Source organism: Berghia stephanieae, chromosome 2 (assembly GCF_034508935.2).
Source record: "Berghia stephanieae isolate SIO BIC M18660-M18661 chromosome 2, UCSD_Bste_1.3, whole genome shotgun sequence".
Classification (NCBI taxonomy): Eukaryota; Metazoa; Mollusca; class Gastropoda; order Nudibranchia; family Aeolidiidae; genus Berghia; species Berghia stephanieae.
In genome coordinates this window covers 85,889,130-85,911,629 of record NC_088361.1, presented here as the reverse complement: position 1 = coordinate 85,911,629, position 22,500 = coordinate 85,889,130, and the positions used below count along the sequence as shown (strand labels likewise).

At 33.5% G+C, this 22,500-nt stretch overlaps 2 protein-coding genes across 4 annotated transcripts in view; one reads left to right on the top strand and one right to left on the bottom strand.

Annotated features, from left to right (window-relative positions):
• The window catches only part of LOC144965718 (serine/threonine-protein kinase Nek9-like), a 32,076-nt gene extending 19,721 nt beyond the window's left edge, over positions 1-12,355 (top strand). For 2 of the 3 annotated variants that reach the window (XM_078901340.1, XM_078901338.1), the window contains exons 19-24: positions 334-384; positions 991-1,014; positions 3,092-3,336; positions 4,823-5,008; positions 5,704-5,763; positions 7,216-12,355. In XM_078901340.1, the coding sequence (XP_078757466.1) occupies positions 334-384; positions 991-1,014; positions 3,092-3,336; positions 4,823-5,008; positions 5,704-5,763; positions 7,216-7,281 (632 nt within the window). In that variant the 3' untranslated portion in view covers positions 7,282-12,355. The remainder of the gene's footprint in view (positions 1-333; positions 385-990; positions 1,015-3,091; positions 3,337-4,822; positions 5,009-5,703; positions 5,764-7,215) is intronic. The other variant, XM_078901339.1, reaches the window with a different exon arrangement.
• A 786-nt stretch (positions 12,356-13,141) lies between these two features.
• Positions 13,142-22,500, bottom strand: part of LOC144965719 (proline-rich protein PRCC-like) — a 15,875-nt gene continuing 6,516 nt past the window's right edge. Inside the window, exons 2-7 of the mRNA XM_078901341.1 lie at positions 22,403-22,500; positions 21,608-21,661; positions 20,160-20,810; positions 16,191-16,256; positions 14,724-14,927; positions 13,142-13,306 (exon numbers count right to left, since the gene is read on the bottom strand). The exon at positions 22,403-22,500 is cut by the window's right edge and continues 60 nt beyond it. Coding sequence (XP_078757467.1) covers positions 13,220-13,306; positions 14,724-14,927; positions 16,191-16,256; positions 20,160-20,810; positions 21,608-21,661; positions 22,403-22,500 — 1,160 coding nt within the window. The 3' untranslated portion in view covers positions 13,142-13,219. The remainder of the gene's footprint in view (positions 13,307-14,723; positions 14,928-16,190; positions 16,257-20,159; positions 20,811-21,607; positions 21,662-22,402) is intronic.

Below are 22,500 nucleotides of genomic sequence, written 5' to 3'. Positions count from 1 at the left end.
CTTGGCCCTCTTCGGGCCTTTAGGTACATAGGGCATCCACCAGGCATCTCCATTTTTTTGCAGTCGGATGCTTTTTCAGTGACTGTATTCCAGGACAGGCCTGCTTCCTTTATTTCTTTTTCCATGGTCCTCCACTAGGTTTCGTTGGGCCTCCCCCGCTTTTTCTTCCCATCTTCTGTCCAGTATTGGACTGTCTTGGGAAGTGACCCTTTTTCCATTCTGGCCACAAGGCCCAGCTAACGCCATCTTCTTCTTTTTATTTGGCAAAGATGACGACATGTAATATTTATGATAGGAGAGGTACTTTTAATCATTTGGGTTTTATCTTTTCAGAAAAACTTCTCAATCAGAAGACATTGATATCTCGAGTTTCTTCCCCAAAGCGTAAGTATGAACCTGTTCTAATTTAACATTGCTCAAATATGTGTTTGTTTAGACTTATTTGGCAAATGTCAACGTCACAAATGGTCCTTGATGTATTGAGAAAGCTATTGTTATACTGGCCAGCAATAATGTAAAGCATCTGATACGTCATGATATAAATTTGATAAACCGCTAGGGTCTTACGTTAGGATCAGTTGGAACCACACTTCATTTACAACACAGTGAATATGAGAAAGGGAGGAACTGAAGAAGAAGAAGAAGAAGAAGAAGAAGAAGGAGGAGGAGGAGGAGGAGGAGGAGGAGGAGGAGGAGGAGGAGGAGGAGGAGTAGGAGGAGGAGGAGGAGGAGGAGGAGGAGGAGGAGGAGGAGATGAAGAATAAGAAGAAGAAGAAGAAGAAGAAGAAGTGGCTGTATAAATGTTCATATTTATTTATTTTTTATTTTTTATTTTATGACAAATAACAATTAAATTCTATTCCTTTCTATTCTTTTTCTTATTCTTATCACAAAAGCAAATTTTTAGAGATTATTTTTTGGGGAAAAACTGTTTAATTCAACGTGCAAACTTTATTTGAATCCATATTTATTGAACTTTACTCTCCTTAGAGATATATCCTGGACCTGAAAGAGGTAGTTTTTCTTCAGCTTGCCATCAACATCTCCTTGACTATCCCATCACAATCGGCAGAGCTAGTTGCTTCTTTGTTGACTATAATTTTATTACTTTCAGGCCCCCTTCCTTGTCACAAACCAGCTTGTTAAACGCAATTTCCTTATGTGTGGTGTTATTGTTGATTATGCATTTCTTATACATTTATTTCATTTCTCTTCTTTACATTGTTCATTCACAAAAATTCAGATAAAATCATTGTTTTGAATGTTTTTGTTTTTTTAATTTATTAATTTCTTTCACGTCTACAATGATCACTTCCACAACTTTGATGTCACAGAGCCCATTTATGTCTACAATATGTATGAAGTTGAATTGATTTTGTCACAAAAATGATAAGTTATTAGCTTATTGAATTTGTTGGGGCTTTTAAAAAATGTGCAACAGCATATTAACATGCAGAAGATCATTGTTTCAAAATTATATTATTAAATACTCATCGTTTTTTTATTGCGAACCATAATATTTATCCAAACTAAATTAATCAGTATACGATAAGACGATGTGCATGTGATTCTGTATTGCATTGAATTCCATCGCTTCGTTAATAGATTTAGCATGCCTTGGTGAAAATAGCTCAAATATATCAGCAAGAATAATGGATGAACTGACCGTAACTGTATTTCTTTTTAATTTTAATTTTTTATTTACAGATATTTTTTAAAATGACATTGTAGATTTAATGAGCTGAAAATTTAGCGAGAAGGAAGTTCTTTTGTCTCGTGCCTGCATATGCTGTGAAAATAAATAGCCCTATGTTTTATTAGTTTTTTAAAAAATGACTCCAAGTCCGAAATGAACTTTGAAAATTTTATTTGCGGAGCAATTTGATGCAGGAAAAATGGTTCCTCACGGTGTTGTCTATATTATTTGAACTATAAAAATTTAACCACCCACAGATTAGTGGTGTTAAAAAAATATTGACTTGACAAGGAATCAAACCTTATCTATTCACAATGGAAACTGTTTGGGCCAACAATTACCTGTTTTAGAAACAGCAATTTTTTTTAATCAACCGTTATTTTGATTTACTGTAAATAATGAAAAAAAAAAAAACCCTCTGCGCTCTGCCTTTTAAAATCTTGGTGTAGGACTGTCATTGGCTATGTTAAAAAAACACACAAAAAAAAAACAAAATAACAACCAATTTTGTCGTACTATTTTTTTTCACCTTCATCTTAAAATCAAAAGTACATAAATGAAATGTAAATTGAGTGGATTTGGTCTTATTTTGTAAAACTTCCGCATTTATGTTCCTCATGACTTTGCATTATGAAAACTTTTCTATGCTCTTCTCCTTTTGCTCAATGCATGCACCTATTGTCTGTCCCAAGTGTAATATACTCATTCTGTTTTGTCACAGCATGATTTGCTTATTAGATATATGCCTGAAATCTTTTGCTTTGTCAACATATTAAATCTGCATATTATCGTTCAAGACGGGAATGTAATGGTTAAACGATGCTTATTTATTGATACTTTATTTTTCGTCTTTATTTGTTTTTTCCATTGATTTATATGATTGAGTTATTTACATTTTTACCAAAAAAAAAAGGTTTATGAATTCATCCAAAAAAAAACGTCCCCAAAAAAAAAGAAACAAAAAAACCCCCCAAAAATACCCCAAAAAGCAAAACAAACAAACAAAAAATAAAAATATAAAACCAACAAAGAACATGTCCAGAATGTAAATGTAGATGAATTAAAAACATCTCTTGACACTAATAGCAATTCCTGTGTTGGTTGATGCCATTATTATTGTTGCTATTATTATTATTATTATTATTATTATTATTATTATTATTATTATTATTATTATTATTATTATTATTATTATTATTATTATTATTATTATTATTATTATTGTTTCCATCATCATCATAACTGTTATAATTTTCATCGTCATCATCTTCATCAAAAATAAATTCGTATAATCATTGCTGTAATTTAATATTTTCATTTAAATGCATAAAATAGTCTTGCTCAGTTGATTTTATAATATGAGATTGACAATTTTCTTTTTTTTTTCTTTCTCAGTTACTGTGAGCCCAGACCTTGGTAGTCCATTCAATATAATTCAAGAGGAAACAGGGTCTAATATTGAAAGCAATTTCAGCAAGACTGACTCCTCAGATTCTTTTGTCCTGGTCGATGACATAGTAAACCATGATGTTGTTGACAAAGTCAAAGGTTTTTCACCAGAAGTGTTCACTCCGCCTGTTCCTCCAGTTCAATTTGGCGATTCTACAATGGGAGACAGCATTCCAGCTTGGCTAAAACAAGTATAAATATTTGTATATATCATACTATATATTTTGTGAGGTTTTTTTTTTCAAATTTAACCCTACATGTGAGACTTTTCTGTTGGTTGTAACCAGGAAAAGGAAGATGATTTATATATTTGTAGTCCATCTGAGCCATTAGGTCCATTGAGTTTATCCCGATTTCTATAGCATGAAATGGACAATAGCCATTGCTCACTACCCTTTGGATAGGATACTAGTCTATTTCAGAGTACTTTCCATCCAAATCTAACAGACCCAGCTACCCAATCACCCCTGAGTGGACAGATCAGGAAAAAAATAAATCTCGACTCCACCCGGGATCAATGTTGGTCCCTTTGAATGTGAAGCGAGTGCTCCACCAACTGAGCTTGTATATTTGTAGGAAAGATAAAATATTACAACCCTTAGGATTTTATCCATTAATGCCAGCAAAAGTCTTGAATTGAGGCACTGAGGAATAAATCAAGACACGTTCAATTGTAGGATTGAAAATACATACTTCTTGCACAGTCGCTTCAAACAATCCCCACCAGTTAGATTTATTTCGACTTACTAAACAGTTAGCAGTTATACAGGGATGGTTTTGCATGAAAAAAAAATATCATCAACAAAATAAAAAAAACATCAATAAACCAACAAAATGAACAAAACAAAACTCCACAAAACACATACATTCACACTCATTTGAAAACCTTTCTCTCTTACCAAAAGATCCCAGCCAAATCTCATCTCATTCCAGTACACAAATACAGTAACTGTAACGCATGGTATACTTCCATGGTATACTTTTGTTTCATGAAAATGTTGCTGCTTGAAGCTCGAAGGAAAAACATAAAGATAAATATTGAATTGTATGCTTCCATTTATTAGACGAAGACATACTGTGGACGTTTCGGGTTTCCCCTTTTGTCAACAAAACACGTTGAATGAAACACTAAGGGAGAATATGATCTCATTCGTCCTTAGTGTTTCATTCATCATGTTTTGTTGATAAAGGGGAAACCTGAAATGTGCACAGTATATGTCTTCATCTAATAAATTGAAGCTTTCAATTCAATACTTATCTTTATTTTTTACTTTTTTTTTCAGTGAAGCTCTTTACGAAAAAGTTAAATAATTTGAAATGTGCTGATGAAGAAAACTTAAAAAAATTTTTTTGCTTAAGCAATAGGGTGAGATGGTCGACTGGTTAAGGCAGTGCACATTTCGTTCTTTTCCTTGTGAAGATATTAACCCCCAATTTGCTCACTTTGGACAACATGGTTGATTCCTGTTGACACCAGACATTTTTTTTGATGGATTATCTATATTCCTTCATGAATTGCTTAGGCAACAGCAACTTACGATGATGCACTGAAGGGTGTAAATTTATTTGTTTTTGCTATTGTTTACAATATTTATTTAAACAATTTAAAATATAAGAACGTGATATTTTTGCTGCCATAGTAGATTCTGTTTGAATCACATGAATATCACATTACAGGAATTAAAGGATGCAGAAGTCATACCATTTCCCTCCCCATCTCCTGCACCCGCTGGAAACAATTTTGATCCATTCGTCGTTGATTCCAGCCACCCTAACCAGGAGGATTCCAATGAAAAAGCCGCTCCTGTAGGCAACAGTCCTGTGAAATCACCGAATTTGAAACTTTACATTCCACCTCATGAGGTATATTGTTTACATTGATTGTTTTAGAGAGTTGGGATTGTTGTATTACTTAAGGCCTGAGGTTTTCCATTAAGTAGTCGTCAAGAGTCCGAGTGTATCCTGGTTTCTATAGTGTTAAACAGACAATAGCAAGTACTTTCTAAAAAACATTTTTAAAATTGAGATTTTATATAGTGCAATATCCACTAAACATGCTCAAAGCACTTTACAAGGGGTCCCTGGTCAACAGCAACATTTAACATTTAGGACGGGACATGATGCCCCTTAGGCGATATTACAGTTTTTTTTGGACAGAGACAACGCTGTTAATGGTCAAGTACTCATGATACACCTGAATATGGTGAGAGAATGTGAGTAAAGAGCCAAGGACTCAACTATGCGGCGAGCGAGGCTCGAACCCAGGACCTTCCGATACAAAAGCGAGTGTCATACCATTAGACCACATAGCCCCACTTCGCTGCACTTTCTACCCTTTGGTTAGGACATTAATCTATCACAAAGTACCTTACTTCAGATCTTTCTTTCAATACATTGAATTTGCATTCATGGATAGGATATAAGCTATGCAACTCATAAGATGCAATGTATTTTACGGAATTGATAGAGTCAAAGCAGGATTACTCTGATATATTTTCATTCATATCAATTTTAACTATTTCATAATAATTCATATTCCTGTATAATTATCTTTCCAGGATGACACAATCTCTGGTTTGAAAGAGAAAATTGCGAAATTGGAATTGGAGAATGCAGAGGTATAGTCCTTCTCGCTTCCCCCCCCCCCCCCCTTTTTTTTTTTTCACTAAATAAAGGGAGAGTGTCTTAGAAATGATATGAAGATGAGTTTCTCAAGAAGTTTGATGAAAAATTTTATACCGTGAGTTTAATTTGGACACGGCTTGACAAAGGTAGTCCTTTTAAGTGTTAATGGATGGTAACAGCTGACAAGTGCTTTCCACTAGTTCTAACATAGACCCATGTGTCAAAAGACTCCCGACCATTTATGACACGTAGGGTTATGTTTAGTGTGGTAATGATTTTTCAAACTTTTTAGTCAAACAATCAGAATGGTTTTTAAAAATTATTATGAACTGCCTGTAAAATTGATGGTGGAACAAAGTGCTCGAAGGTAATTTGCCTACAAAACACTGTACTCAATTCACTTTGTCCAGCTACTGAGTATTTAAATTGAATTACATTTTAAAATGACAAATTAGCCTTAAATTTATGACCCGTCTCTATAGCATAACACGAAGAGATGGTGTCTCATTTTCATTTTTTATAACATATGACATCTCATTATATCTTAACCTTTTGTGCCTAATTGGATTCTTTTTAAATTTTTTATTTTGCACTTTCCTTGTTGAGTCTGTGATAAGTAAGCAACGATGTATAATAAAAAAGTAGTGCTTCAGAGCCGTCTTAAGGTTTCTGTAGCATTAAACTACTGACATTAATAATAGGGAACAAAAGTGTGATATATAAAAACTGGTTCCTATCTCATTGAAAGTCAAAAACCACTCTTCCGGAGGACTGAATACATACCTTATTTATGTAAATGATCTTCTGGTTTCAGAGTGATGGCATCTTACTTTCTAGTCTAAATATATGCTAGTCGTCGATAAAATATCCATCCTTAAGTTTTTACGCCCTGTAATCCCTAAAATCTGCCTATTCATTCTGCTACTAAAATAGTCATGCCATCTTATAATTCAATAATATGTAATCTATTCAATATTAGTCCTCCTTCATGAAGGACTGGTTACATACACTTTTAAGGATTTTGGAACCGGACAAATGGGAGTGACGTAATTACTTTTCTTCCTTATTGCTTGATACCCTGTGGATATGACACCTATTACAAATACTTTCTGTTAGATCCAACAGTTCTATCTACCCAATCACTGCGGGGTGGACAGACAAGTCCCAAAAAAAATAATTTTGTCTGCACCTGGGTGCGTGCACTGCCACTGAGCTATCAGGACCTTCAGTTTATATATATATATATATATATATATATATATATATATATATATATATATATATATATATATATATATATATATATATATATATATATATATATATATATATATATACATGTCTTTGTCTATGTACATCATTTATTCAATTATATTTATCAGAAGAGTCTCTGCGTTATGGTAATATCCATACTATTTTAATTTAATTTTTTTTTCTTTCTTCAGCTGAAAAAGACAGTAGAGCAACAAGCTAAAGTCATCCAAGATTTAAAGGGATGCCAAAAAGAATGAAGTGAATTACAAGCATTTCAACTCCTAATTTTATTCTTGTGTTCAGTTTTTAATAAGATGCACACTAGTCCGTCCATAATTTAATTACCGTCTCATTGTTCTACATTTGTCTTCAAGGAAGTTCTCAGATAACTTTATCAATATTTTGTAAAAGTATTTCTTAAAGAAATAAAAAGCAGAAATTGTTATTGAGGCTCAGGTTGAGAGGTATGATTGTTTCACAATACAAAGAATGCTGTGAAAAGAAAAAAATCTGCAAAAATATTGTTAGGTCTTATGTCCTTGGTAAGACACCTCATACGAATTGTTCAATTCAACTAATGATCGAGTGAGAATGTCTGCCAAACATGGCTTTACCAGATTATAAAAAAATACAAACAGGTTCATCTTAGCCACCTTAATCAATAAGAAATAGATAGGTGATACAATATGTGGCATAAAGATGGGATCTGTATCCCCGGTGTCTGAAAATAACAAAATCTATATTTTCGTTTTCATTATTTAATTTACATTTATTGTACGAATGGGGCAATGTTCATTAAATATTTATTATTGGAAAACTAATTTAAGCATGTTTATTTTAACCATTTACATATGTTTTTCTGTTTGGTAATTTTTACATTAACAACTTGTTGAGTAACAAAGAAAGGTGGTTTTATTTATTTGTGTATATATTTTGAGACTAATGACACCAAGGGTCTCCAAATATTAAAAAAACAATATCCTATTTTTTTTTTTTGCGTGCAACTAATGGTTTTCCCAAGCCAAACCCATCTGTAACTAGCCTTATGCTATTCTGTCCTTTTAAAAACATATAAAAATTGATTCTTACGTTTTTCTTTGTGAATACTTAATTGTTTTATAATATAGCAATGACTATCCCGCACAAATCTTTGGGCCTCTTTTTCGCTCACGAAGTGCCCAAATTCGCGACAAAATATGGGACGAAGCTGTTCCGTACATGCTATTTTAAAAAATTAATTACGACACTGTTTATCGATGAATATGACTGAAAGTTGGCACACAGTTAGAAAAGAGGTCATTTTAGATTATGTCAAGCGAAAAAACTCGTGTGATAACCAGAAGACCGTTAAAAATAGATTTTTACTCTTTGGAGTACAATATTTCTAAAACTACAAAGAGGAGAGATTTTGTCGCTCATGTTATATATATGCACATTTCTTCTATTTATATTTCAAATTTCATTGGATTATGATAAGTACTTTTCCCGTATTCTCACAAAACATCAACCCAATTTGCATTTCAATGAGTGAAAAGTGAAAATATGGAGACGGCCATTTTGCTTCCCCATCGCGCGACACGAAAATGACGTGAGGCAAGGCTTTCACTATTAAGACTGGCCCACTTAAAATGAACTAAATTTTAACAAACAGAAAACTGAATAGACTCGGATAAATGTCACTGAGACAAAAATAGATGAATAAAATTTAATAAAAGAAACGAAATTATATATTTGGCCACACACGTGGTCATCTGGCAACCTTTTTCGCGATGACTGATGACACAAATCCTCCGCGCTTTTTAAAAATTAAGGTATTGTTTCATTGTTATGTCATAGGGAGAGTAAATTAACACATTCTCTCTCTCTCTCTCTCAAATAAATACTAGAAATAACATAAGCCATGGTCTCACGGGACTGATTGATAATAAATTAGCAGGCATTTTTCGTGTCATTTGTATGGGTTGTAGGCACAAAATTACACTTTGGAAAAGTTCGAAATGATCAATATTATGTATATTTTAAAACAAAATTATAGTTGACCCTAGCCATACAGCTCTAAAACTATACAAGTTAGAAATCTTCTGATGTCTTCATATTTTCTGATAATTTTGCCATAAAATTGCCAAGTTTTGATATCTAAATATTCCACGCATTAAACGAGATACAGCCACAAACCAGAATAAAACGCAGAAAAAGCATCCCATATTTTCCGTATTTTTTTCTCTTTGCGAGTCATCCAAATAAATGAAACCTTTGAAACTGCATAACTTTGTTACATATTAACGGATTTTCAAAATTCAAACAGATTTTTACTCAGTGGAGATAGGGCTTTGATTTAAGAGTAGAATTTCCTACAAAAATAGAAAACAAAACTTTTCATAGTCATTGCTATATAATAGCTGCTTTGGATTTGTTTAGTTAGTATTTAATTAAAATCCACTGATTTCATGAATAATACAGTCCAGTCCAGATAATTCGAAATCTGATTAACCGAATTTCTTTTAAATCGAAGAAAATACGATGTAATGAATTATTTTCTTCTTTTTCTATATAAAATATTCATGGTTAATTTGAATTCGAACAGTCGTTATTCTCTTTATTCGAAGAGCAAGTGCTTGCCCATCACTAAAAAAAAAAACTCTGGAAGGTCATAACGAACTGCCTGTTCTCCGTATCCACCCTCCCACGCGTTTTAATGACTGAGCTGACTAATAATAATAATAACTAGACCCCTGAGGCATGCAATGGCTGTTGTTCCCTCTCCGTCCCACCCGCCCTCTCTCTTCTTTCTCCAAATTGACCAGCTGTCTCGCGTCATCCCTCTCTCCTTCTCGCGCTCTCATCACTAAGACTAACTTGTGGTCTGCTGGCCGCTGGCTAACAAAGGGGGTTGGTTATAAATAGATCTAACACACAGTGATAACCACAAGCTGACCAATACACGGCACGAACAATCATAGGCCACACCCCACTCCACGCGTTTCTCTTTCTCTTCTGTGCTGTCTTTCTTTATGATCGATGGATCTAGATCTAGAAGTAGAGGGCCTACACAGCATGCAGTGTTAACTACTACTCTGTGCTATTGTGTAACTTGTAAGTGTAAGGGCCAGGGCACAGCTTGGCCAGGGCCAAAGCATACGTGTACAACAAGGGTACAACAATATTACAACAGTAATATAACCCTGATACCTGGAGTCAGGTTTAGTTATTTCCCTTGTTTGGAGACAAATCGAATTCTGATAAATAGAAGTCATTTGCTTTTCCCACCCAATTCGAATTATCAGGACTGCACTGTACATCATAACCATCAGATATGGAAAATATAAAAAGAGCAATTCAAGTTCAAGTAAAAAACATTTTAGAATTACAGTGGACTCCAGACAAAATTAACTGGCTTAAGATGGAATAAACTTTCGTCCAGTCCTGTTTTTCCACCCTCATTTAAGCCAACTAAGCAGACTCTGGTTTATATAAGTATAAATTCGTTTCAGTCCAGTTAAAATAAAAGTAGTCTCTGCCATAAAGACCTTCTTTTCCGACCTCCATCAATTGCACACAAGGCTGATAAAACGACCATTTTCTATAAATGCCTGCCTAATAAGATACGTGTGTTCGGTGGTGAAGTCTACATTTGTGGAATGAACGCAAAAGATTAGCTTCTTGCTTTTGTTGCCTGCAAAATGGTACAAACTACCACTGCTCATCATGAGCAAGGTTGCTAAATCACAGTGCTTTCCTTTTGGAAATGGATAAGAGACCTTGCTTAAGACAAACTTTTTTTATGACCTCAAAAGAGTTGATCATGAGCAGGCTCCATTGTATTCTAATGAAAATTTAGGGAGTAGGCAAAGGAATAAAATAAAAATCAGAAAAGATGTGTATGATACAGTACTAGGTGAAAAAAACAAAAACATCCAAGGAATCAGCCTTCCTCTGCAGGAAATTAAGTCTCAGATTTCTTGACTACCAGTAAGACATGCTATCATAACAACACAGAGGCTACTCCATAGTTTGAAATATTGGCAATTAGTCGTCCCAACCATTACATAACCTATTTGGTGTTATGATAGCTCATATAACTGGTAATCAGAAAGTCCAAGATTCCATCTCTAGGTAAAGAATGCCAATTTATTCTTTTCCTTTTTGTGCAGCTATGTGGTTTAGTGGTATGACACCTGCCTTTGAATCAGAAGCTCCTGGGTTCGAGTCCTGCTTTGAGCGGCGCATAGTTGAGTCCTTGGAAAAGGCTCTTAACTCACAATATCTCACCATACTCATTTTATACATGGCCATTAACAGCGTTGTCTCTGTCCTAAAAAAAATCTTACTCCCGCCTAACTGGTGTCATGTCTCATCCTACTTGTTAAGTGTCGTTGTTGGCTAGGGACCCCTTGTAAAGCGTTTTGAGCATGTCTCGTGGATATTGTGCAATATAAAAGCTCAAGGTTTTTAAAAAAAAATTCCTCTCACTCTGTATTATAAACAGCTTGTGTAATTAAAACTTATTTTTGAAAAGCTAATGCCAATAGGCTTCAACAGTCATGACGTCACTCCCCTCATAATGATGCATGGTAACTTAGTAACTGGCTCTAAACTATTGGAATAATGGTGGACGCCCTTATGAAATATTTATCCGACGAGCATTAAAGTGTATCCAGAGGAGAAAAACATTATAAATATGATCATGTTTTGAATTTTATACATTTTGATCACATGACATATGAAAAGTTCTAGCCAGCATGAAGAATAAAAAGTACCCATTTTTCTTTGTTCAGAACAGCTGCTCGCCATTGCTGGGCAACGTGACATCAGACTAGTGAATCCAATTAAAATCAAACCTAGTAAGATCATGGGATGTCCAAAATAAGTTCTGTTCTCAAACTGGATTCAAAGTTTTTAAAAAATGAACTACTAGGATTTTTTTTTTTTGTGTGTGTGTGTTTGACGACCTGTTTAAGATTTAATTTATTGAGCTTTATAAGAATATTATAAAGCCTGTTTTATGTTATTATGCTAACTTTCTATCATAGATTTGTCAGTTTCGTTGTTTTTGCTAATTTGAAGAGGCTCTAGCTTAACACCACATTAGGAACGGTTCAATTGACTTATGTAATAAAAAGATTTAAATAAAAGGAATTGAAGATATTTTCATTCAATTTCTGACCAATTTCCATCAACTCACTATGTTTCAAATGAAGACACTGTAAAAGAGGAGGCAATGTTTTGAGTTCGTTATTTTAAAAAAATTACATATGATTTGATATTTTTTGTCATGGTTTGTTTTTGATGTCACAAAATTTGCACAGTCAATAAAGCACCTACAACTTAAAAGCGGTCTTCCGTCTTTATCAAATCTTTGGAATTAAGATCAATTTAATGAGTTCCTTCATACAGTTCACTCTGCTTAATCAGGAATATGGATAAATGTTATTATGAAAAATAATGGTTATACATAATTTTCTTGTAATATTAGCAATTAAGCACAATGAACAGTATTAGTATTACAATATCACCATAATTAGTTTGTTTTTAATTTTCCCACCTGTATGGCATCTGGGCTGTCAAGACAGAGAGAGTACAATATTATGGGGCTCAACAAAAGCTCAAGCCTGTGGTAAGAGGTGAATAGTATGTGCCATTTTGAATGAAGTTTGGGGGCATTAGACAAAAAAGCAAACTTTTTACTGGACTGATACGACCTAAATGTGATGCACTGTAAAACCCTTAAACATAAAACAAACAAATATCTTGACCTTAATCTGGAATACTATTAATAAATTTGCTTTTGCCCTGGCTGGGATCCTTTGCTGAGAGGAACATAGCTAGAGGTATTTTGTTACGATTTATATTTCTGAAAAATCCTCCCTTTGCAATATATTATTGTTATTTATTCAGTGAGCCTCAAATGCCAATGATTCAATATTCCTGTTTGACTTGGGCTTTTCAGTTGTCTCAAACTAGACACAACTCCGAAATTTACTTTTGTTTAGAGGTTGAATTAGTCCTTTTCATTGACACTCCTAAAATCTACATTATAAGCAAAATCCGTGATGTTTTTAGAATATCTACTATCTCAATAAAAAAAAAAGTCTAAATGAAAACAATAAAAAATCAAAACAGTTTTCAAAATGACCTTTTATTTTTATATTTTTAAATAAAGAGAAATAGGACAGTATTTTAAGCAAAAAAAATAATTCAAAATCCGTATTTTGCTTGCGTCTGTCGCTTTGTCAATTTGTTCTGAGCCCAAGTATTTTTCAGTTCCAATTCCTTTTCCTTAGCCTAAGAAAGAAAAAAAAATGTTCAATGACAATCGATTAATCAATGTTTTATACTTACCATATCAATGTATGAATTGTCTCAATCTAAATATCGCCCTTACAAGTTTGAATAATTTCTTTATTTGTGTTGAAAATGGCACCAAAGACTGGAACTGGAATGAGATCACAACTTGCTCCTGATATCTGATATACCAAATTTATATATCATGGTGAAATAAACAAAATTTTAGTTATGTCAAAATGGAAATAATATGGTGTTGAAAAGTAAATTGAAAGAAAGCCTTCAGAAAAAGAATAAAGACTATTATGCAACGGATTTTTAATCACAAAATCTACTGTTTTCAAATGGAAAAAAAATATTAAAGGTGCCTATTTTGATAAAGGCATATCTCTTCTTGAACTACATTCAAAATCATGCTTCAATTGTTTACAAAGGTGGCAACCATTTGTCACACATAAACGTGGAAGCTGATATACCGAGCATCTGGTGTGATATTTAAAACAATTCTGGGTACAATTATAATTCCATATACAGCAATCTTGGAGCAGTTTCTCCACTTAGTGTCAAATCTACGTTTTCTAGGTTTTGAAAATATATGTTATATTATTAGGATGACATCAAAACTAGGATTACCAGTATATGCCATTTTCTCCTCTTTTTTTCCCACTCTGTTTTAAGTCCAATAAAATTTCAAAATATTAAAATTATACAAGGCTGCTCTAAATGGACATTGAAAGTCACAAGTGAGAAAAGAAGGGAGTTATTTCCCTCAAGAATGTTTCATATTTATATATATATAATATATATATATATATATATATATATATATATATATATATATATATATATTATATATATATATATATATATATATATATATATATATATATATATATATATATATATATATATATATATATAGGAACAGAGTGATATATCATCACAAAGATTTTATAAACAAATAAATAAAATTGATGTTTTAAATTATTTCAATATCCTTCTTCGTGGTCATTGTAGTGGCCTCTTAAATAGAGGATCCAGACTAAAGTTCACATTTATGAATTTCAACACACACACACACACACACACACACACACACACACACACACACAGACATTTCAAAAACACCCTAAGATCATTTCATTATTTGGTATTTATCATTTGCTCACCATATAATAAATATAACCTGTCTTTCTACCTAACAAATATATTTCCAAAATCTATTTTAGCTGTACTTTTGATGCTGGCCTCCTAGTTCTGTAACATTTGTCATTATTTAAAGTAATAACACTGACTGACAGAGCAGGGTATCAAATAAAAAAAAAAATGAAAGAAAAGAAAAAAAAAAAGGAAATGAAGTGAAAAAAAAAAGAGGAAAAACAAAGAAATAAATCAAATTTAGGTTAACACAGCTTACCTGGAACGCTAGGTATGTGATCTGTTTTTTACGTTTTTGTTGACTTGTTGGCATGTCATCCTTATTCTTCTTGGGTGCATAGTCTGTTTCTTCCGACACATATTTGGATAATTCTGATGGATCTACGTAATCATCGACCTTGGCGTCTACAAAATTGATAGCTTCATCCATGCCACGTTTGCGTTTCCCATTCAGTTTCTGGAACTGAAATGACGAAGTATTGAATTTCTTTACCAAAGTTTGGAACCCATTAAAATACCTCCCCCCCCCCCCCCCCCACTAAAAAAAAAAAACTAAACAAAAAAAAACCCCAAGCCCTTTGGTTTAAACAATCATTTACACTTTGGAATCATTTGAATGAATACTCCTCTTCATTTATAAAAGCTTACATCCCAAATGAATTGGCACATCAATAGGTGACAACAAGTAAAAATACTTGAACCAGAAACACAAATTTTGACATTCATCAAATTTGAGACATCAATCAAAAGAAGTAAAGAATGTTATTTATTCGCTGCATGAAAACATTTGATCTAATAAAAATTGATTTCTTATCGCAAAAAATAAATAAATAAATAAATACAAAATAAAAGAATCAGGTTCCCATCAAGTAACAGACTTGAACAATAATTTGTAAAAAGAAAAAAAGTAACTTTAATACCAAGACATCTCTCACAAACTGATTCAAATAAATATGTCATCATTTCTTAAATTATGCCTCCCCAATCTCTGATTTCTTTCCTTCACAAAATCATCCAGCTTAAGTTTTTAAATTTAGATTTGATGGAGTAATTTTGCAGTTTTTATCAAGAGAGGAAAGCCAGACAACAAAAAAGAAAACAAAAAAAATGTGGTGATGAAAGTGGTGGATGTTGTGCATAAGTTATCTCTCTCACAGCCAAGAGGAGGATGCTGTATCAGTCAGGTCCCTGGTTCAATTCTCATCATGGTAAAAGTTTAAATTCTCTATTGACCTCTGGCATTCTTCTACCCACTATCATAAACTAACGTAATGCCCGCTCCACGCACTTTTCTGAGTTTTTATCATGTGGAATTTGATTGGTAATTAAAGTAAAATATGGTCATTCGCATAGTGCGTTTCCATAGATTACCACGCCCAATGGACTTCACAGTGTTTCATTTATTCCCCCAGCAGGCCTTATGTATCCATATCTCTATTTCATACAGTGCCAATCACCTGTTAGGCATCCTTTTTTGTACTAACATTCTAACTATCCACCACTGCCTATATCCAGGTACTCATTCACACCTGAGTCGAGAGGAGTGATGTGTGTAAAAAGACTTATCCATGGACACAACATCAGGACCAGAATTATCTACGAACATGGTCAATGACTTCGCTTAACATTGCTTGACTTTAGTGACAAGATGAGACACTGCACCTCTGAGTCACTGAGCTGTGATGTATTAAAACAGCACGATGTGAGGACTGGATCAGAAACTTACCTCTTTATCATTTAGCACCTTCTGAAGGTCAACATCTGCTTCACCTGTTGGACTGGTGAGGTCAGTCTGTGAAAACAAACATTTAGATGATCAGGACACAAGTAGGTTCTCATAATGAAGGATAAATTCTAAAAAATGACTAAATCCTTAGTAATTTTCTAATTTCTGATTAGATAAAATGGACACAGATATATGTAGTTTTGAGTGAGTATTAAAAAAAGCCATGATCTTCAACAAACATTTTGCTTCAGTAAACAAGGCATCAAAAAGAAGTGAAAAGGACAAAAAATTGATTAAAGACCTTAAACATCAAGAAAAGGCCCCAAAAGCTATCTCATACCTGTTAAAAGAGGGCTTTACCATGTCAGAACTTCACAGAGCTATTAAAAAACTCAAGTTAAGGAAATCCCCTGGACCAGATAAGACACACAATGAAATGCTCTTGCATCTTAGCGTGAGAGGTAAACAGATGCTTCTCAAACTTATAAATCTAACATGGGAGAAAGGAATAGTACCAAGGGGATGGAAAAATGCTATTATAATTCCAATCTTAAAGAAAGATAAACCACCCGACGAAACGAAAAGTTACCGACCAATATCTCTCACCTCATGTGTTGGAAAGATCGCTGAGAGAATGGTAAATAACCGATTATACTGGTGGCTGGAGACATGTGGCCTACTAAATAAATATCAGGCAGGCTTTAGGATAGGGCAAAGAACAGAAGATCAATTGTTTAGATTAAGTCAAAAAATAATTGATGGCTTTCAAGATGGAAAACATACAGTCGCGGTTTTTGTTGATCTCCAACAAGCCTATGACAAAGTATGGAGGAAAGGGTTGTTATCAAAAATGATGGACTACGGAATTGATGGAAATCTCTACTTCTGGATTAAACAATTTCTCAGTAACAGAACAATCCAAACAAAAATTAATAACGGACTGTCAAACAGAGAAGTATTAGAGGAAGGTCTCCCACAAGGATCCTGCCTCAGCTGTACTCTCTTTCTTATTTTTATAAATGATCTACCAGAAGTATTACAGACAGAAAAGGCCCTATATGCTGACGATTTAGTTATGTGGTATACTACGAAGCACCTACCAATAGCCTCCAATAGAATAAATGAAGATTTAGAAAGCTTAAACACCTTCTGTGATAAATGGAAATTAAAAGTTAATTGCAATAAAACAGTCTACTCTATATTTACTAAGAGTCATCCTGTTTCCAAGAAAGAAATAACACTCTCCATCCAAGGCCATCGACTCGCGAAAGAAGAAAACCCCACATATTTGGGCATACAGTTAGACAGACAACTATCTCTGAACAAACACACTCAGAATGTAAAAATCAAAGCCACAAAGAGACTCCAGTTACTAAAACGACTAGCCAGTACTAATTGGGGAGCAGACAAAAACTCGCTTCGACAACTCTATTTAGGCTATGTGCGTTCCGTCATGGACTACAATTTAGCCCTCCAAAATGTAGGTAGTAAAAACACACACAAAACCTTGGACAGAGTACAAAACCAAGCCCTTCGCTTCATCTCCGGTGCCCTGAGATCGACACCCACAGCAGCATGTGAAATACATACTAATGTGGAACCACTTGGACTTCGCAGAGAATCAGCAGTGCTTGAAATGGTTGAAAGATACAAACGAAAAGAGGAAAACCATCCAAACAGAATTCTGGCAGAGAAATGGAAACCAAGAACAAGATTAAAACAAAAATCCCTGCTACACATTGCTAACAACTTGAATGAAAGACACAGACTCCCAGAAAACAGAGAAAAATCTATTTTAATCAGTCAAAAACCTCCATACGCCGAACTAAAATTTCCAAAAATAAAGACTAACCTCATAGAAGAAACAACAAGAAATAAAAACAAATCAGATATACAAACATTAGCAATGAAGACAATACAAGAATACCCAGACAACTGGATACATGTTTACACAGATGGATCTGCCCACAAAGGAACTAAAAATGCTGGGTATGGGTTTGTAGTAGAATACCCAGATAAAACCTGTGATAAAATCCACAATTCTTGCGGAAGCTCCTGCTCAAACTACGAGGCAGAGGCAGTTGCAATAGAAGCCTCACTGCGACACCTCTCTTCTGTTTTCCAGCTAAACCCTTCAAAACTTCAAAACACTGTCATCTTCACAGACTCCAAATCGGTTCTCCAAGCTCTCGATTTAGATAAACTCTCCTCAACGTTCAATAGTTTAAGATCTCAACTAGATGAATTCCTTACAACACAGAGTAGACTTATCTCTCCAGTGGATACCGGGACATTCAAATATACCAGGAAATGACAATGCAGACAGACTAGCCAGACTCGGATCAACACTTTTACAACCATCAATTCCAGTATCCTTAGACACAGCGAAACAAATAATCAAAACAAATAAGAGAGAAGAATGGATGAACAGTTGGGCAATGAGCACCACGGGTAGATGTATGTTTTCCCATATGACCACTCCTGTAAAGACTGATTGCCTAAATAAGCTCAAAAGACACCAGCAAAGCATCATCTTTCAACTAAGAACACAACACATACCGCTCAACAACCATTTAAGTAAAATTACAAAAGACACATCCCCTTCCTGCCCCCTATGTCAACACCCCAATAAAACAGTAACACACCACTTGCTTGAATGTCAACCTCTTGAAGACCTGAGATGCACATTCCTCCCACCAAATCCAAGCATCAGTAACACACTTTATAGTCACCTGGAACAACTACAAAAGACATCTAACTTCTATGTCATGGCACAAGACCGAAGGGCTAGAGCTCAGGTGGTCGTTGGTTCGGATAAGTAAGTAAGAGTGAGTATTAATAATAATAATAATAATAATAATAATAATAATAATAATAATAATAATAGTATTATTAATAATAATAACAATAATAATAATAATAATAATAATAATAATAATAATAATAATAATAATAATAATAATAGTATTAATAATAATAATAATAATAATAATAATAATAATATAATAATAATAATAATAATAATAATAATAATAATAATAATAATAATAATAATAATAATAATAATAATAATAATAATAATAATAATATTAACACTACTACTTTATGTTCAATCTTTTCGGAAATTCTTTGTATAGATGTGGGGTACATAATAAAAATATAATAAATATTTGCAACCATGTCACAAAGCAAACTCATATGAAAACCCGTCTCCAGCGCCAAAATCTAATGAATACAATTATACCAAATTAAAAGCATAATAAAATCACAAAGAAAACAACAACAAAAATAAATTAATTAAACAAGATATTACTGTGGTAAAAATGAAAAAAGAATTAAATACTGAACCAATATGGGGCTGATGTTAAATTTGCTTTAGAAATTTGCTCATTTCAAATTACCGATAAAAAAATATCTATTTTCGGATTACCATATCCAGAAAACAGGAATCAATAGAGTATATGAATGAAATGTAATGTACTAAGAACTAAAGAAATAACAGGGCATCTTAAGGTTCAAATTGATTTGTGTGTGTAGATGTGCAAAATTCAATTTTGAAATGAACTTTCATTCCTTAAACGCTTACGGTGATAAAAATAAAGCACCATTGCAATAAAAGTATTTACTTGCAAGAGAAAATGATGCATGTGTTTCTCAAACACGCAAAATTCCAATTTTAGAAACTGTAGAATTATTTAGTCTTCAAACCATAGTTTCATATGTAAGAAATTATCCATTCATTACATATAATAGCAGATCAGTACAGTTACAGGCCATAGCAAAGCAAGAAAATTCAACCATTTTATTTGTATACTTTATCACTTCTAGGCCTTTTGTCATTATGATGTAGTGTGGTGATTCTTAGAGGAGAGAAAGTGAAAGACTACGAAAAAAAAGAGAAAAAGAGTGGATGGAAAAGAGGAAAGGAAGAATCTATTACTATTCTATTAGATGTCTAATGCTACTCACATCATCTGCATCAACCATATTATACTGAACACTTGTCTCCATGGGATATGATGAGTAATGACTACTACTAGCTGCAAGGGATTGGTGACTCATGGGCCTCAAACCCCCAAGGTAATTCGAAGATGCGCTTGACCACGAAGAAAATTTAGTAGCACTGCTAAAACTCAAAGGTGAATTGTTTGTTAGCCCTGGTTCAAGGGGAGCAACTTTCTCATCTTCTTGTGAAATTGATGTAGCTGTTTTTTCTTTCGAGTCATCTTTGTTTTCTTTAATCTCTACAGTAGCAGGCACCGATTCTTTGCTAACTTTACTATTATTGTCTGTAGTTGTTTTGGAGGTGGATAATGAGAAAAAGTTTTGAGATGTATTTGACTCGTTGTTATCATCATCACCATCATCACTATCACTTCCATAACCCGTTAAAGCAGTGTGTATAGAGGCACGGCTGTTGACAGACCCAGCAGGATGAATGTTTTTTGTGACTGTGCTGTTATTTCCATTGGATGAAGACAAGACTGATTTGGATTGCGCACTGGCAGGTTTTGGTGTTGACGTCTTTTTACCAAGGCTGTGAGGTATAAGAGGTCTGTTGATTTCTTTTTTGGCAGAGTGGATTGGAGCTGGCAGCAAGGAAAATAAACCACTCCGAACCTAAAAATCCGTCCATGCAAGGTGACAAAAAAGGATAACGAAATTGATCTTTAATATAAATTGCAGGTCAAGATGATTATTTTCCCCCAACATATGTTACAGTTGTAGACCAAACCTCCTACTGATAATAAGCTTTTCAGCTATATTGAACTCTTTAAAGATAACTATCAAGATGGTACTAGCATTTTTTCTTCTTTTTTTTTCTCTGGTATACAACATTGACTGTAATGCTCAGTCTGAATCAGTTGGTTTATATGAAGAAGAAGAAGAAGACGGAGAAGTAGAAGGAGAAGGAAAAGAAGAAGAAGAAGAAGAAGAAGAAGAAGAAGAAGAAGAAGAAGAAGAAGAAGAAGAAGAAGAAGAAGAAGAAGAAGAAGAAGAAGAAGAAGAAGAAGAAGAAGAAGAAGAAGAAGAAGAAGAAGAAGAAGGAGGAGGGAATTAAGAATTGAAACGCTTGGCAACATATCGAAAAATATATTTTTTGGTAGATACCCGAATTTTAAAAATAAAATGGATGAAAAGTGTTATAAAATAGACAGAAGAGATAACCCATTATCATATATTTAGATAATCTTTTTTGAGTAAAGACATTCTTTGCTAACATGCAGGGGAATTTAAAATCAATTTTGACAAATCATCACATATTTGCTATTGATATTGATAATAAATACTCCAAGAGCCAGTTATCATTATATATCAGTCAAAATAACATTGTGTTTTCATTGTAAGGTTAGACTCTTTTATCATTATTAATATCATCATTTTTTATCCACAAAAGTCAATTCTTCGACACTTACCGATGATGCTACAGGCTTCTGTTTGCTGTCACCCTCCTCATCATCATCTGCAATCTTGAATATCAAACAATAATGAGAATTAGTATGATATCTTTTCATATCATATTTTAAAAAATACATCTCTTGAAAACACAGCTCAAATGGATACCAATAGGGCAGAGTGAATAGTAAGACCTATCTGCGAATCGTTTGGAACTTAATTTTAGGACATTTAAAATTATCAGTGGATCTTAGCCTGTGTTTAGGGTCATATACACTCATGATGCCAGCATTCAATATCATATATTCATAGCTGCCAACTTTTCAAAATGCAAAAACGTATTATTATACGCGGTGCGGCGCGGACGCCCAATTCATGTCTTAAAATGGCATATTTATTAATGTACTTAAGTACTAGAATGGTCAGAACTGTAATACTAAGAGAAGCTTACCTTTATCATCATACTGGGTAGGCATAAGTGATGGGGAGGTGGTGACAGAAGCAGATTACTAATGCTAATTTTACTAAATTTTATCAGATTTTCTTCTTTTTTTTTTATTTTTGGATTTTTTTTCTTTTTCTGGATTGGCCAAATCGTACTGGTTGGCAGCTATGTATATTAAGTAGACTATCCAGAACTATTGATGACAATTATAGTCTATCACATTAATCTGGTATTCTATTGAGATCAGAAGAGAACTGAATGTAATGTTATATGCCATAATGATCTGAATTACAAAATTAATTTTTCTTCTTTTAAGAAATTACATTCATAGAAAACAGTTCAAATCAATTTAAATTAAACGAATACTTACCTCATTTAAAGATGGTATTGTAATTTTAACTGGCTGCTTTGTCCGTTTTGGTGGAGGCTTTGGTGCATCTGCTAGTTCTGAGGGTTTTTGACGAACTT